The sequence below is a fragment of the Atractosteus spatula genome, chromosome 6, assembly GCF_055471065.1.
Source record: "Atractosteus spatula isolate fAtrSpa1 chromosome 6, fAtrSpa1.hap1, whole genome shotgun sequence".
Lineage (NCBI taxonomy): Eukaryota > Metazoa > Chordata > Actinopteri > Semionotiformes > Lepisosteidae > Atractosteus > Atractosteus spatula.
Window position 1 is genome coordinate 21,269,602 of NC_142711.1, and position 15,688 is coordinate 21,285,289.

At 38.9% G+C, this 15,688-nt stretch overlaps 1 protein-coding gene across 3 annotated transcripts; it reads left to right on the forward strand.

Moving 5' to 3' along the window:
* Positions 1–432: 432 nt before the first annotated feature.
* Positions 433–14,238, forward strand: mtpap (mitochondrial poly(A) polymerase). 3 transcript variants are annotated; one of them, XM_088919675.1, is made up of 9 exons: positions 433–601; positions 1,436–1,605; positions 1,926–2,159; positions 2,826–3,050; positions 4,685–4,896; positions 7,138–7,364; positions 9,266–9,358; positions 9,443–9,516; positions 13,104–14,238. In XM_088919675.1, exons 1-9 carry the CDS (start codon positions 433–435, stop codon positions 13,476–13,478), a joined length of 1,779 nt encoding a protein of 592 aa, XP_088775801.1. In that variant the 3' UTR covers positions 13,479–14,238. The 3 variants fall into 3 exon arrangements, with proteins under 3 accessions (XP_088775801.1, XP_088775802.1, XP_088775803.1); XM_088919676.1 differs by having other exon boundaries at positions 444–601; positions 1,439–1,605; XM_088919677.1 differs by having other exon boundaries at positions 447–553; positions 1,439–1,605.
* The last annotated feature ends 1,450 nt before the right edge of the window (positions 14,239–15,688 follow it).

Consider the following 15,688-nt stretch of genomic DNA (forward strand, 5'->3'; position numbering starts at 1 on the left):
TATGTCTCATCCAAAGGACAGCACGTTTTTACAGTATAGTGTCCCCATCACTATACCGGGGCACTAGGATCCACACAGACTGCGCCTCCTACTAGCCCCAATAACACCTTTTCCAGGAGTCTCCCATCTAGGTACTGACCAGGCTCACTTCTGCTGAGTTTCAGTGGGCCGGTGGGCTGATAGTTGTGGAATTGCAGGGTGATCTAGCTGCTGGCATTAACATTTCTGTTTGTTTACATAACATTTTAAATGGCTACCTTTGAAAATGATAGGCTGAGACTGAGATCCCCAACCACCATCGTGGCCTTGAAATAGTTAATGTTATAGTACTGTTCTACGTACTGTGCTCAAAAGTTATTTTGAATTTCCCGGAATTGAACGGTGCTCTGCGCTTGCCGTACAACGAGACAACACGCAGGCGCGTTTCTCTTCATGCCGAGTACAGCAATGGCGTCCTCCTTGTGGATGTGCAGGTTGTGTATGAGAGGATGGAGGAGTACTTTGAAGAGCATAGAGAGACTGAATTTCACGTCGTGGAGACAGACAAGCTCAAGTAATGTAGCTGTTAAAAAAGAAACAACACGCCGGAAAAACGAACTTGGTATTAGACCTAAATACTTATATAGTACAATGTAAATGATGAAAACTTACCTGATTATGAGCTAGATTTTTGCAAACAACTTGTTTAGTCCACGTGAACGTTTAATAAAAAAAACTGCCGGTGAAATCCTTTATAATATCTATGTACTATCTTCCTCTACTATGTACGAAAACTACTGGTGCCTCATTTAAATTTATTTTTAGAGAAGGGATGAGGCTTTGTCAGAATAATTGAAAACAAACATTTTTGAGATATGTCGGGTGATTTTAGCAATATCAGTCAGATCTGTAACAGTCCCACTGTTTATGGTGTTGACTGTATTGTAGTACAAACTGACTAAGTTCTAACACCAGTTCGCGAAACTCTATCGATGTTTGTTGATGTTAATACAACGTTTGATGCCATTGAAAATTGCGTATTGAAAATATGAAATTATTGACTACTTTAACCCGAACGAATGACAAGGTTCTGAAAGAGCGCCTCTTAATTTTTCTGTCAGACTAATAATCGGATTAGTACATTCTAATTTTACTATTTTCCTTAAGCATGTCAGGAGCACAATCACAAAATCAGCAGGATCAGATAATCCCCAAATTATATGTGTATTATTGCAAGTTAAGGGAACAGTAGTGCCTTGAAAACTAAACTTAATACTTAATCATTTAACATCAGAACGTTTTTCAGACTCAAACCATCATATTCTCTTTAATTACTCTTTGTTAATTGTTTTAGCCTTGACTCAACGTTAATAAAATGTAAAAAAATCATCCAAGATGATTGTATGGCATTTTCTTTTGGCCTCATGGGGCTATGTGTATTATTTTCTTTTACAAGCAGAACCTGTTGATGAAAGAAAATCGTTTTATATGCTTCAAGAAGAAAGGCAAGAACAAGCAGAACGGTCTGTTCTTATAAGCTGCCCTCACAAAATCACTGAAAAAAAGTTTCTGAACTATTTATCAAGACATGGAGATATCAATACCTTCTTCTTCTATGAAAGTTTTGTAAGTACTTATACTTTACTTTACAGCAGGTGAGATTACTGTACTATAAATCTGTAATCCACACAAATTCCTTAAGAAAAGATGGAGAAGACTGCATTTTAAAGGATTTCAATGACCCTCATTAAAAGGCTATATAAATTCTTTTCTGTGTGTTTCCTTGTGCTCATTCTTATTTTCATTCTTTAGGTGTATTTGTTTTATATACTGCTTAGGTCGTTTGGCTACACATAATTTTTTCACATCAGGTAATGTCAAAATTGTATCCTTGATTATATATCATAGAATGTAAGTTGGCTCATGTAGTGTTCTTTTTCTTGAAGGGTGTGTACGCTGTGGTGGAATTTTCTAAGAAAGAAAGTGTTGCATCACTTCAGGATGGAGCCAGCATCCCCAGTATTGAGCACGAAGCAACTGTCCCTTTCAAGTCTAGACTTCTTTCACTTAAATTAAATAACCCTGTTGACCAGTCAAGTTCCCAGCCATCTGTACAGTGCCTACCACAGTCTCCTGTTCCTATCAGTGAACTCATTCAGAAGCTCTCCAAAGCAGACAGTGTAAGAATTTACCTTTTTTACAAGTCCAGCAATGTTAAAAATTTCTATATTATTTCAGAAAGCCTGTTTCTCAAATTGACTTAACATTCTCAATGTTCTATACTGGTACTGTAAAGAATCTTCTGGTTTCAGTATGTCGTGAACTTTTATTTTTTTTCCCATTGTGTCATACTTCAAAAAATTCAGAAAATGTGCAATTTGCCTATGGTAACATGCTCTAAGTATTGCGATAATGAATGCCAGAACTGGAAAAGAATGGTTTTGAAAAAGAAAGTGTTTGCTATTGCAACCAAAGTTTATTAATTGGTATCTGCTGTGATAGGAGAGAACCTGTGGATCCTTATTACTACTGGAACAAGTTAGGGTTTATTCCACACTGAACAGTAGAAAGATTTTTTTTCATGGCAACATCAGAAATGTTTTTTTCTCTTTTTCCCCACTCCAACTTCCTAATCTTCATAATGTATGTCAAAAACTAAAATGTTGTTCTTATTTGTTTAGCCACAGCCAAATTGTTGGTGCTATAGTACTGTATATTTCCAGGCCTAGGATTTTGGACGTTTTTATTGTACAATTGCTGATATCTTCAAATTGTATATTTGTTACAGGATCCTGAAGGTTGATGAATAACTGAAGGTCTTCTGTCTCTTTTCTTTTAAATCTCAGATAGACCAACAATTATACACCCTTACAGATACCTACGAGTTGACTGAGGAAAGCATTCGTCTGCGCTTTTTAGTTTGCTCTTTACTGAAAGACATTGCAGCAGCATACTTTCCAGAATGCACAGTGAGGCCATTTGGCTCCACTGTAAACCGGTTTGGGAAGCTAGGTTGTGACTTGGATATGTTCCTGGATTTGGATGCCATTAGTGACAGGAATTTAAAGAAGGTACACTACCATTTCCTTTCATCATTTATTGCTTTCTCTTTTTTTTTGTCTGTTCCTTTGGTGCATACTAAAGCAGAAATAACACACAAAGAAGTTTACCTAGGGTGGACTTCCTGCAGACTGATTGCATTACAGATTAAAGACTCATTTGCCCAAAGCCAAAGTTTAAATATATACAGAGGTATTGAAATGCAACAAATTCTATTGTTTTCAATGTAATGCCTTTCAGTATATTATTATTATTATTATTATTTATTTCGTGGATTCAATTAAACCATTCAGATTTGAATTTTTGGTCATTTTTGGACTAGTATTTTGGTCATAAAAGGATCATTGTTTTATGAATTTAGACAGTTTTGTGATGTATAAAGAGATTGAAGTAGTCAGCAGAAATTTTCATTCCCTTACAGGTCTCTGTTCCTTTATTTTCATTCATTATTTTTACTTTAATTAATAAATATCTGTTGGGCTTTGAAGCGCTGCAAAGTTATGAACCAAAGATCTGATCTTGCTAAAGATAATGCTTTTGAAATTGAGGCTAATTTATATTTTAGATATAATGTAGAGATCTTTCTTTTTAATTTGTATATACTTTATATCATTAGAAAATGAAATGCTTTTTTTTCTGTATAATGAAATTATGCTTATACACCTCTTATGCGGACAAGCTGAATTGCCTTACACGGTTGTTATACTGAAGAAGTGAGTCACAGGTGTGTATTGACTCCTACAACTCATATAAGATCAGTTATAAGTCAGCTTTCTAACCCTCAAAAACAAGAAGAGATACAGTTCTTAGAGTTCTGTTCCTAGATAGCTTATTGTTCCTGCAACTGATGTGTGTAACTCAAATGAAGATAAAGTACTGGTCTTTACTTAGAAATTTACTTTTTACTTTATTTAGTTTACTTAGAAACTAAATTAGAATTGTAATGATATTATAATTGATTATACTGATTATTATAATTATAATTAAAACTATTTTTAAGAGACTAATGTAGAATAGATTTAATAAGACTCTTTAGAATCTCTCTTTGTAATATTTTTTCAGGTACTTTAGGTTTATTTTTTGATGTAATACAGCTTGAATATCAGCTGTCATACTATCCTATCTTTTAAAGGGAATATGTCTTTTGATTTCATTCCCCTTATTTTTCTAATTAGGTTGATTTTTTAACAAAGCTTTAGTTGTATTCTTGAAATACATTAAAAACTGTCAACTGAGCAGTGCATTTAGTAACACAGATTGCACAACACAGGCATTTTGGGGGGGAATTAATAATACCAATGTCTTGAGCAGAGGAAATGAGAGGCATGCAAGATAACATATGTTGTATGTGAGGTGCACTCTTTCTCATAGCTGCCCCAATGTGCTTAACAACAGTCATTGTACACGAAGTGCAATGACTGTTGTACAGTTAACGGTGCTGTTTCTGCTATCAGCAAACCAGGTTCAGATCTTCTTATGTCTGAACTCCATCAGGTGACAGATCTCATGCCTTGCCTTCAGCTGCAGTGAAGAGTTTGAAGTCAGCCTGTAAAGATAACATGCACAAGGCCCAGAGTTGTGCTTGTCGCTTGGTGTACACTGCGCCAGGTTAGTAATAGGCAGCTGTGACTTTGTCGTCTCGCAGACAGCAGGCACCTTCTCCCTGGAGTACCAGCTGAAGAGGGTTTCCTCTGAAAGAGCCGCCACGCAGAGCATCCTGTCAGTAATTGGGAAGTGCATTGAGCAGTTCGGTCCTGGGTGTGTCGGGGTGCAGAAGATCCTCAATGCCCGCTGTCCTCTGGTCCGCTTTGCTCATCAGCCCTCTGGCTTCCAGTGCGACCTGACGGCCAATAACAGGTGAGTCTCGCAGACTGAGGGGAGAAGGCCTGTGCAGACTAAACATGACTAGCTGTGTTTTATGAAGGCTTGATTGGTCTGGAGTTTAGCATGCCGTTTGCAGGCTGTAAATAGGGGGTAAAATACATGCAAGGCCCATATCATACCCACACATTTTGTGGATAAGGTTTACCCATGGTCAAAGTGCGGGGACCTGTATCTCATCCGGCTGTGAAGGAGGTGCAATATCTTTTTGGCTTTCTTTCAGTTTCCTTTATTCTTGATGAACATATGTAGAAATATACTGTACCATGTACTGTACATAGCGCACAGTAAGTTCTGGACCTGTAGAACCAAAAACTAAATAGATACATCGAATTATAGAGAGTTTTTCTGCACTGACGTTTGTGGCCACCGTAACAACATCCTGGACTTCAGAACTCTGAGCAGAAGAGCATGTTTTTCACTTCTGCTTTTCATTGCTGTATGGTTACTGTGACATTTGTTACTTTAACCCACCCTATGCAAATAAGCAAAGTTCTAAACGACTTGACATTTAGTATTTTTGCTTCCGCCCAGAAGTTCCTCAGTGACGCAAGCTTAATGAGGTAGCAGCAGCAGCTTTAGAATTGGAGACTTATCTTTTAAAGTGTCCTTAAATACCATCAAACACGAAGCTGAGGAGGGCTTTGGAAACTAATTCTGCCGTGGGGAGTAGTTTGCGAACTAGTCTCTCAGCGAATGGAGTGCAGAATTAGGCTTGTGACACACCTCTGATACCTGATACAGACGACAATGAAAGGGAGTCCATGTGATGCATAAATGAATGGATTAGACTCAGTAGTCTGCTGCATCTTAAGTATTGTATTTGTATAGTGTGCGTATAAATTCTGAGTTTACTTTTTTAGATTTTTTTTTACTTTAATGGAGTGAATTGCAGGATAAGTTTAGCTTGTTCGGTTAATAATTACTGGTCCAATGTTGTAATTTAATGTCTTAATTATTGATTTGTATTTTTGACATAACAGTCCAATTTGTATGAACTGTTTTCAGTATTAAAGTTTTTTTTACACAACATTTTAAAAGTAATGCATGTCAAATATAAAGGTATAAAATTAAATGTTGTACAAGCTTAGAATACTGTTGCCATCTACTGGTAGACAGGGGAATGATCAAGAAAGGTAAAATTATTTCCTGTTCATGTTGGTTCAGTGTTACAGACCCAAGTTTGAATATCATGGCCGGGATTTGTTTCTCCTTATGTATTTTGATCCCAAAGCATAGTTTTCGAATATAGACCTTGAGATAGAAAGATTCTCTTATACAATTTAATGATTTGTTAGGTACCCCATGAAACATTACAAATAAGAGCCTATCTAGGTCATTTCGTAGTTAGTAGCTAATAAATCTCATCCATCCATTTCTTGGAAGAATTCAGGGTATCAGCATCAAAACATAGCTGGGTAGCTTTTTCAAATACTCCCACAACCCAAGAGTGGGAACTCTTTATTAGCAGAATATTAGCAGAACATTAACATTTTCCACGTGCTCCTTTCCAAAATCTTTCTAGTTTCCTTTTCTTTTTATTTAATGTTGAAATGATATTAGAACAAATGTTAACAATGTTATGCAATCTCAGCATTTGAATGTGAAACTGAGAGAGGAAGCCAAATAGCGTTGTGTGCTGATCTATTTCACTAAAGAGACCTGAAACTACTTTTTTCCTTCACGACAGCCTTGTGGTTTCCTGGCCCCTATATATCCATATATCCAAAGCTGCAGTGACGACTCCATTTTCTCAAACAAGATACCAAGCAGTAGAATGACAATCCTAATACTTCCACTGATCTCACTTTAACCTCCTTCTTGATTTGATATTGAGGAATGCCATTGGATCTAGGTCAAAGAAAAATAGCTTGCAAAACACTTTGGGACTTTATTTGCATCAAAGGATTATATAAAATGCACTATGATGATTGCTTGGTTGTTGGCAGTGAGACATTGTGTGCATTTTCTAATATAGATATATTTAAAGTGTTGCATAATCACTCTAAAATCTTGCTGAAATTATTTAATTTAATTAATTAGCAATTAATTCCTCACCACAGTGTTTTCTTCAGGATTAGCCTGGCTTTGATGAAGACTCCCAGTTAACACATTGAAGTAAAGGTGTGCTCCAGTGGCACCCAAGGGGTCGCTCGCCCTGTGTGGTCTGGTCTGGTGTGCGCTCAGGCATGCTGCACGTGTCCCCTCTCCCTGCAGGATTGCCTTGAAGAGCTCGGAGCTGCTCTACCTGTACGGGAGCCTGGACCGGCGGGTCAGAGCCCTGGTGTTCAGCATCCGCTGCTGGGCTAGAGTTCACGGCATCACCAGCAGCATCCCGGGAGCCTGGCTCACCAACTTCTCCCTCACCATGATGGTCCTCTTTTTCCTGCAGAAGAGAAAGTCTCCTGTCATACCCACCCTCGACAGACTGAAGGAGCTAGCAGGTAGTCACCCCCCCCCCCCTCCCGGAGCACATTTCACATGCGCTCTGACTGAGTTTAATAATAATAATAAAAATACGTTTTCTGGACACCACCACCAATGTGCAGGCCCCACCTGGATGATGCAACGGCAGCCAAACTGCTCCAGTATGCTCACACACGTGCTGTTAGTGGGAAGAAGGGCACAGTACTGAAGCCAGCTCATAGATGGGGATTATTAGGAGGCCATGATTGATAAAGGCCAGGATACTGGGGTTTACACCCCTTCTCTTTTTTTGAGAAAAATCCTGGGATTTTTAATGAACACTGAGACTCAGGACCTCGGTTTTTACGTAAGATCCAAAGGATGGTGCCTGTTTACGGTACAGTAAAAGCTGCTGGAATTTTAGATTTCTGTGTTATATAAGCATTTTTACCTTTACCAAATTAATATATTCCTACTTGTTAAAGCATAAATATGCTCAGCTGCCCTCTTAATAAGTTATGCAGGAAAATCCAGTAAATAATAACTGGTCACTGGTTTTTCGTTAACAAAGGCCTATTTCAAAACTTAAATACTGACTTTTGCCAACTTCTTTGCAACACTATAAACAACTATATGTTAAATATGCTGAAACTAACTATTTCCCTTTGTAATCATACAGTGTTGTAATGGTGTATAATACTATTCTACAGTCAATGAACAGTACATCCTTTTTAAGTTACGATTGAGTTGTGATGCTGGTGTGTATTTCTAATTTATGGCGATGTGTTACATTTACATAGACAAGGACATGGAAGATGACAGGGTAGATGGCTAAAAATCACCTGTTGATTAAAATGGCACTCTGTGGTTCTCTGAAATAAGACCAGTAAAGCTTAGCTTTCATGTCATCGTAGTGTTTTACCATTCCCCTTAGCTAGGTGCAGTTTACAGTTAGATTAAAAAATCTTGTCCACTGCATTGCATTCTTTGATGGAATAAAAAAGATTTTTGTCTTGCAATTTTGACAAGATTTTGTTTGTTCTAAAAAGTTCACTGTCTATTTACTATCAGCCTTCTTTATAATACCTGGAATGCTGTACGCGTGAAAAGGGGTGATGAATACCCTGATGAAGAATGTAGGCTACATCTTTGAACCATTGCCTAAAAATAAGAAAAGTTTGTACTTTACTTATATCTTCATATAAATGAATGTTTTTAACGTTAAGTTAATATATCAGCTGATACACACAACCTTCCCCATTAAAGGAGTACACTGTGTACTGTCATCACTCTTAGATAGTCTGTCACATATTTAAGAGGAGGTTTAGTGTTGCAAAGAAGTTGTCAAATCTAGGGATTACAGTTAGAAAAAATTAGCAATAACGGTTGTTTGGAAAATGAAGGCAATTTGTAACTAAAAACCAGTAGCAAGTTATTTATTGGACTTTTCTGAAAAAAATCAATAAGATCTCAAGGATCCTAGGAGATGAAAATCAGGAAAAGAGTGGATAGCATGAAAGACTCACACACCAGCACAATTCATGGACAATCACGTGCACTTTGAACAAGATGTAGTCTAGTCTTTGTAGTCTAGGTGTTCAGTTATCCAATTATCTCCTCCTTAGACCTCTGAGGTCAATAATGTGCCAGTGGTCACCAAATGAATTGAGCAGTGCAGTCTTACTTTTTCATAAAAACATTAATATACGATTTTATTCTGAAAACTGAATTCTCTTTAACGTGATCCCTAACATTCAACTCATTGCATTTCAGATGCAGTGAGATGCTGTCATTTTATGAAACATTGTTGGTTTTTATACCTCTTTCCACTAATTTGATTCTGTTATAGAAACTCAAACCCACTGTAAAGTATAAAGGAAAGTTTTATCTACATGTTTTGCATTGACTTTAAAAAATGCATATTTTCTGTTTCAATAAGGACCCATGGATAAAGTTACCATTGAAGGGAATGACTGCACTTTTGTTAGCAACCTCAGCAAGATTAATGTTCCAGAAAACACAGAAACCTTAGGTGGGTAAACATCAATGCTATTTTGTAGTGTAAATATACCTTTATAGTTCTGTCATTCTCATATATGTCTTCCTCTCTCTGTAGAGCATCTTCTTCAGGAATTCTTTGAATTCTATGCAAACTTTGCCTTTGGTAAATTGTCCATCAACATAAGAAAGGTAAGACTCTGTCATGATCTTATACAGTTAATAATTTGAAAACGTAGGGAACGTTTGATCAGTTTTTCAAACAGACCAGAAGGACAATATGTCATTCTACTTGACCCAGAGCAGTTGCCCACATCTCATTTTAATAAGGATGGTACGCAAGCAGCTGGAATAACGCTTAGAATTTGGAGCGTGTGGTACAAGTTCATACACCTGTGGAAAGTTCATAGAAGAAAATACACCAGAAATGCAAAGACGAATTTAAATAATTGTGACTATTGTGCAGCAGAAGTTGCTTAGAAGGCTCGCACTTAAAAGACGTTTCGAATAATGTCTTGTCTGTGAGCTGTGAGTGTAAGAACACCCCTTTTACTATAGTTCACTGTGATGCCAGGTGGGCTTGGTTACAGCCTCCACCTGCTAGAGAGTAAATTGGACACCTGCCTTGACTGACTGATTGGACTCCTGTGGAATGGAATTCTCCAGGCAGGAAAGGGTTCATGTGACTGGCCCTGTGGGTAATTGGACATTCCCCAGGAGAGCAGTCAGAGTATATCTCCAGGCAAGTGCAGAGGTTTGGGAGTTGTATATATGCTCCTGCAGTTCAGGGAGGGAGTTAATAGTTGAACAGCAGAGAGTTTAGATAGCATAAGAGATGTTTTTTTCCCCTGTGCTTTAACATAGGCAGTCCTAACAACAGTTTAAGCTTGAAGAGTTAGACAGAGATAATAAAAAAAAAAACTTGCACGGGTTTTGTTATGGATTGGATTTAGTAAAGATGGATCGAGAGTGAATTTAGCAATTTTTAATATGTATTCCTGGATTAATTATAATTCTCCAGAGTCTCTGGGGAGCAGTAGATTGGTGCTGTTTATAGTTGGAAACTGGGTGCCAGTGGAAAAGCCAGGCAAAGCGTACCAGTAGGTCTCGGAGGAGACGGGGAACATGCTTCTCCCAGTGAAGAGAAGACTGGCCGTGGATTCGTAAGGAAGAGAAATTGAGAACCAAGAGGAGTTTACCTGTCCCTGCTTTCCTGTCGATTTTATTGAAGATCGAAGAGTTGTTCTGCAGGAGATGAAGAGAAATTGTACAGACAGTACTATAAATGCCTCAAGAGTGATTGATTGTTTTTTGGGACTGAGCAGGTTTTCCTGAAAGGAGACTACCGGTACATCATAGGAGCCCGGGGGGGGGCTCCGTCAACCAAACACTGATAGATCACCCACAAGCGCATGCGTCATCTGGTGCCTTTGCCGGCCTGGGGCGTTTGTGCTTCAGGCGTTTGCATTCACCTTTCACTGGAGTGGTCGTGAGGAATCAAGGGCTCCCGAGGACCTTGTTGAACGTGAACTTCGTGTTCCAAGGTATAGAGTGAGGAGCTCTTTCAGCATGAGAGCTGCAGAGGAACAAGTAGAGGTTCATTCCACGCTGAAAAGTAAAGCGAAAGTGGTGACAGCTTTGTGGACTTCGAGCTGTGTGAAGGCCCTCTAAGACAGTTCAGTAAAATCAGCTTCACCAGGGCTGGAGGTCTGTCGCTGGTGTGTTCGTAGAAATAAGCACAGCTGTGCAGGTATCTGTTTTAACCGGAGCAGGCAACTGTGGCTTTAAGAAGATGCTTCGGAAAGGATGGCCTGGGATTCAGTTTTCAAAGGCTTCTCAAGAGGAATTCAATGGGATAAAATAGCTGTCCTGATTTCTTTCATTTGTTGTCTATGGTCATCGTGATTTGTGCCTGTCAGATGGAGGATACCCAGTCCTGTTTAGTCCCTAGTGCGCAGTCCAGTCTGGGAAAGTCGCTGTTACAGTATGTTCGAGCTGTCGCGAACTGGGGTGGCAGTTCTGATGATCAACACTCACAGCCTGTGTTTGCTCTTCAGTTAAATGGGATACATGGATATATGGGCAGGCCGGTGAGGTTTTGCGTGCAATAATTAATGATTTCCATTTATTTTAAAACTTGAACTAAATCCTACCATTTTATGCCACAAATCACAGCCTGGTTCAAAGTTTTCCTCATTTCATTACCTAATCTGCGTGCTTTAGTGTTTGTGTATGGTGACGGATAACTGTGTTGAACCCTCTGGTCTTCTCACTCCATCTATAGGATTTGTAATCTTATTCTTGTTTTTGTTTTTTTTCGTAGAACCACAATGTAAATTGTGCCTCAAATGTGGTAGAAGTACTCTAAATGTACTTCTGATATTGTTATACATTGTACAGTGCAGCTAGTAAGGCTTTTAAATCAATTGAAATAATCTGGGGATGGAAATTTAACTAAAAGTAAAATTGGGACCTGAACCAGTGTGCCTATCAAGCACATTTCTAAAAGTTAAAACATGAGGATTGATAATAGAATTCAACCACATTACAGATATATCTGCTGTGGATACTTATACACTGTAGCTGGTATTTTAAACTATTCTGACATTTTGGTTTCATGAAAGCACGTTTTCATCTCGGTTTACGGCAAGGTTTGAGATAAATGCCTGAACGAGGGGTTAAACTTAACCTTTCCACAACACGGACATGTTTGTGTCTTTGCTATGCGTTAGGATGAATTTAGAATGCAGGAAAATGTTTTTGCTGTTTCAATTTTTGTGCCCAATATTTTTTTTACATGCTAAACTCTTGGTTTTTGCATTTCAATGCAAACATTAGGATTACAATTGCCACTAACTTTTATACAAACGTTATTCCTATGATCAGGGAGACTTTATAAAAAGTCATTTAACTGAACCAAATTAGTCTACAGATCTACGTTTAGTTTTGTGCTGCTGGCTTGTTTGAATTGTGGTTTTCTGCCATGGATGGTTCAAGCAGTGTGCGGTGAAAAAACAGCTAAGTTCCAGCCTGTTCAAAATACAACGTTTTGTCTTTAAAGGCTCTTCCAATCCTGGTGTCCATGGGTGGCGAGCCAGAGCAAGACGAGTTCCACATTGAATGTTCTTGCTCCAGTACGACCCCCTGTTGTTATTTGCCAGCGGATTTATGACATTCTCTCCCTCTAACTCAAGTCAATAATGTCAGGATTGTAACTGCTGGTTTTCATTATGCGAGTAAAAAATCTCCACTTTTTCGGACCAGAAAACATCATGTGAGAACTGTTTGTTCAGATAATGGTTCCGTTCAGTACCTGGGAGTTTAGATGAAAGGAGCACAAGCAGACACTCTGGTTCTGTCAGGCCAAGGTTGGGCATCTCTGCCCTAGACCGTTACAAAGCAGTGGCTGCCATATTGTCACCCTCCCTTCTCTGCCCTGCTAGTGGTGTGCCTCGTCTGTGCAGTAACAGGGCTTTTCAGTCCTGCGGTTAGAGTCGCCTCTATTCCCCCATGCTAATTTGATTCTGACTTACTGTCTCGAGAGAGGACTTCGCATTACGCCCAGTCATGCCAACTGCTCACGGCAACAACTAGGCGCTGTATTTTAACACCGGTCACCAGAGATTAAAGCTTGGAAGACATTTTAAATACAACTGGATTCGCTTTACCCATCATTGGGGACATGGATGGGATTTTCAGAAGAGTGTTTCCTTATGATCAGGAATGTCTTGGCTTCACCTTCAGTATTGCACCTGGTATCTTTTTTTTTTGTCTCGTAGGGTAAGGAGCAGAACAAGCCAGACACCTCCCCCTTGCACATCCAGAACCCCTTTGAACCATCTCTCAACGTCAGCAAGAATGTGAACCAGACCCAGCTGGAGAGGTTTGTGGAGCTGGCCAAGGAGAGCTCCTGGATCCTGGCGCAGGGTGAAGCGAGGAGCCCCTCCAGGACTGGGGACCAAGCCTGGGGCCTGGCTGCTCTCCTGTTGCCCTCCGTCTCCCAGCCGGGAAAGAGCCGGAAGAGGAGGAAAAGGGAACCTGCCAGCGAAAGGATAAAGAGTTTGCTGGAGTCTCTAAAGACCAATAAGTTACATGGCAACACTACTGGAAATACAGTGAGCAGTGAGAGGACAGTTCCTAACAAGTCCCACTAGAGGGCACTGTGGAAATTATTTCCCTTCCCTACACTGTGTATTGAAACCTCTCCTGACAGGATAGGAGAGAAACTAGATATGTCAAGTCAAACTGTTCTGCACCTTCACCGGACAGGTTTGCATATAGAAGAAGAATACCTGAAGTCTTAAAGCTTTTTAAGATTTTATATTTTCTTCTTCAGTGGATTGCCATGACTGATTTGTATGTTTTTTTATGGTTTCCATATGTGTGTGTTTGTACAGAAAATATTCATTTTACGAGAAGGCATGCATATAGAGAGACTCTCCCATGCATACTTTTATAAGCTTCCACAAAAAATAAATACCAGCTTTTATTAATCAGTTATAGTACTCTTGAGATTATCTTGAAACATAATTAGAGATGTGTAAAAAAATAGAATATTTCATGAAACTAAAAAAAGCGTTCAGGAGCATGAAAGACTGTAAACCCATTTGTCTTTACTAATGTGTTGTTAGTAATTAACAGGTTGATTAACAGGTTTCCCTGGTAGGAAAACATGACTTAAAGTGACCTGTATAAAACAAGGTGTAGTAATTTTGTTTTGATACGTACCTAAAAATATAATGCTATACAGCAGTTCTATAGTTTTTGAAGCTTAAATACTGTAGGCCAGACACATCTAATTCTCAAGGACCACATACGTTTTACCAGACCAGACTCCACAGTTTTTCAGTATTTGGTAAACATTCCCAGTGTTGTCTTTCAGGGAGCTGCAGAAATAAACTTTTGCACATGTCCGTACATTTTTTAATTGGGTGTTCAGATTGCAAACGAGACTTTCTAGCTTTGGGGTTTCTGTAGACTTTGTGGGGCTGCCTGTGGTTTCCTTTGTTTGAGCTTCCTCTGATGTATTCTAGTGTGTAAACAAAATAAGAGGCATTTGTTCCACTAAACAAATTCTGAGCATAAAAATCTAGTTTTTACATATTGTTGTATTTAATGAAAAATGTCAAACTTTCTTATTGCAAGTTGAAACGTTGATGGGAGCTGAACAATTCCCTTTGAAAACCTAAATTAATTTGCTGCAAAAAAGGGAATATTTGTTGCCTAAGCCTTTCAAAAACTGCGATGTGTAGTTATGTGTGCATAAACTAGCTATTAAGTAATTGGCCTATGGAGTTGACTATTTCAAGAATAGATATTAATTGCTATTCAAACAGTGTTCTCTTAACACTAATTGAGCAGTTGTTTTAATACAGCAACAAATACTAATCATATATTAAATTATACTGTAGTTTCATTAGGGTAACTATATTATAAAAATCTGTACCTTGTTGTAAAATTGTTTCCCTAGGGAGATCCTTTATGGAGTCATTTAGCTCCAAAAGAGTAAATGACTATATGGTGTATGGAGATGTTTTAGAAGAATCACTGCATTGAAAACATGCATAGTTGCACTGTTTCTCAGCTTAGTATGATGCAAGTTTAACAATTAAAATCCCTTTTGTCATTCCACCCATTAGCCCAGAAAACAAGCAGGTGAGTTGAATGTGTTTCATTGTCTTGCTTTTGTCATAGATCACAAAGACTTCAGGTAGAAGTTCATAATACTTAACTAATGGTCTCCCCAGTTACAAGGTGCAACTGCAAGGTAAGCTTTATAAATACACAGGTACCTCCTGACCTCCTATCATGGAAAGCAGCTGTCTACATAAATTACTTGCTCACTTCTGCAAGTCATGTCTTCAGCAAGGACACCCAGAATTTGCAAGGTAGCTGGAACTGGCTGTTTAATTCACATTTGTAAAAAGCCAAGTAATAATAATCATTTATTGTGCTCATTAACGCGCAGTACTGTATGGGCTGGTTGACCTGACACATGTGTGAATGCCCTTTTATGTATGTAGTGCTCTGAATGTCAGGAATGCATCCAGACGGGCCACTTGGAGTTAAGTGGCGATTTATAGCCCACACTGCTGGATTAGTAAAGATGGATTTGTCCTTTGAACACTATAGACTAATGACGCAAGGACTATGTTTAAATGGGGGCGGAGCGGTGGCTCTGTGGCTAAGGATCTGCAACTGTGGCTGGAAGGTTGCCGGTTCAAATCCCGCAGTCGGCAGAGGAATCCTACTCTATTGGGCACCTGAGCAAGGCCCTTAACCCCAGTTGCTCCAGGGGTGCCATATAAATGGTTGACCCTGCGCTCTGACCCCAAGCTTCTCTCTCCCAGTCTGTGTGTCTTAT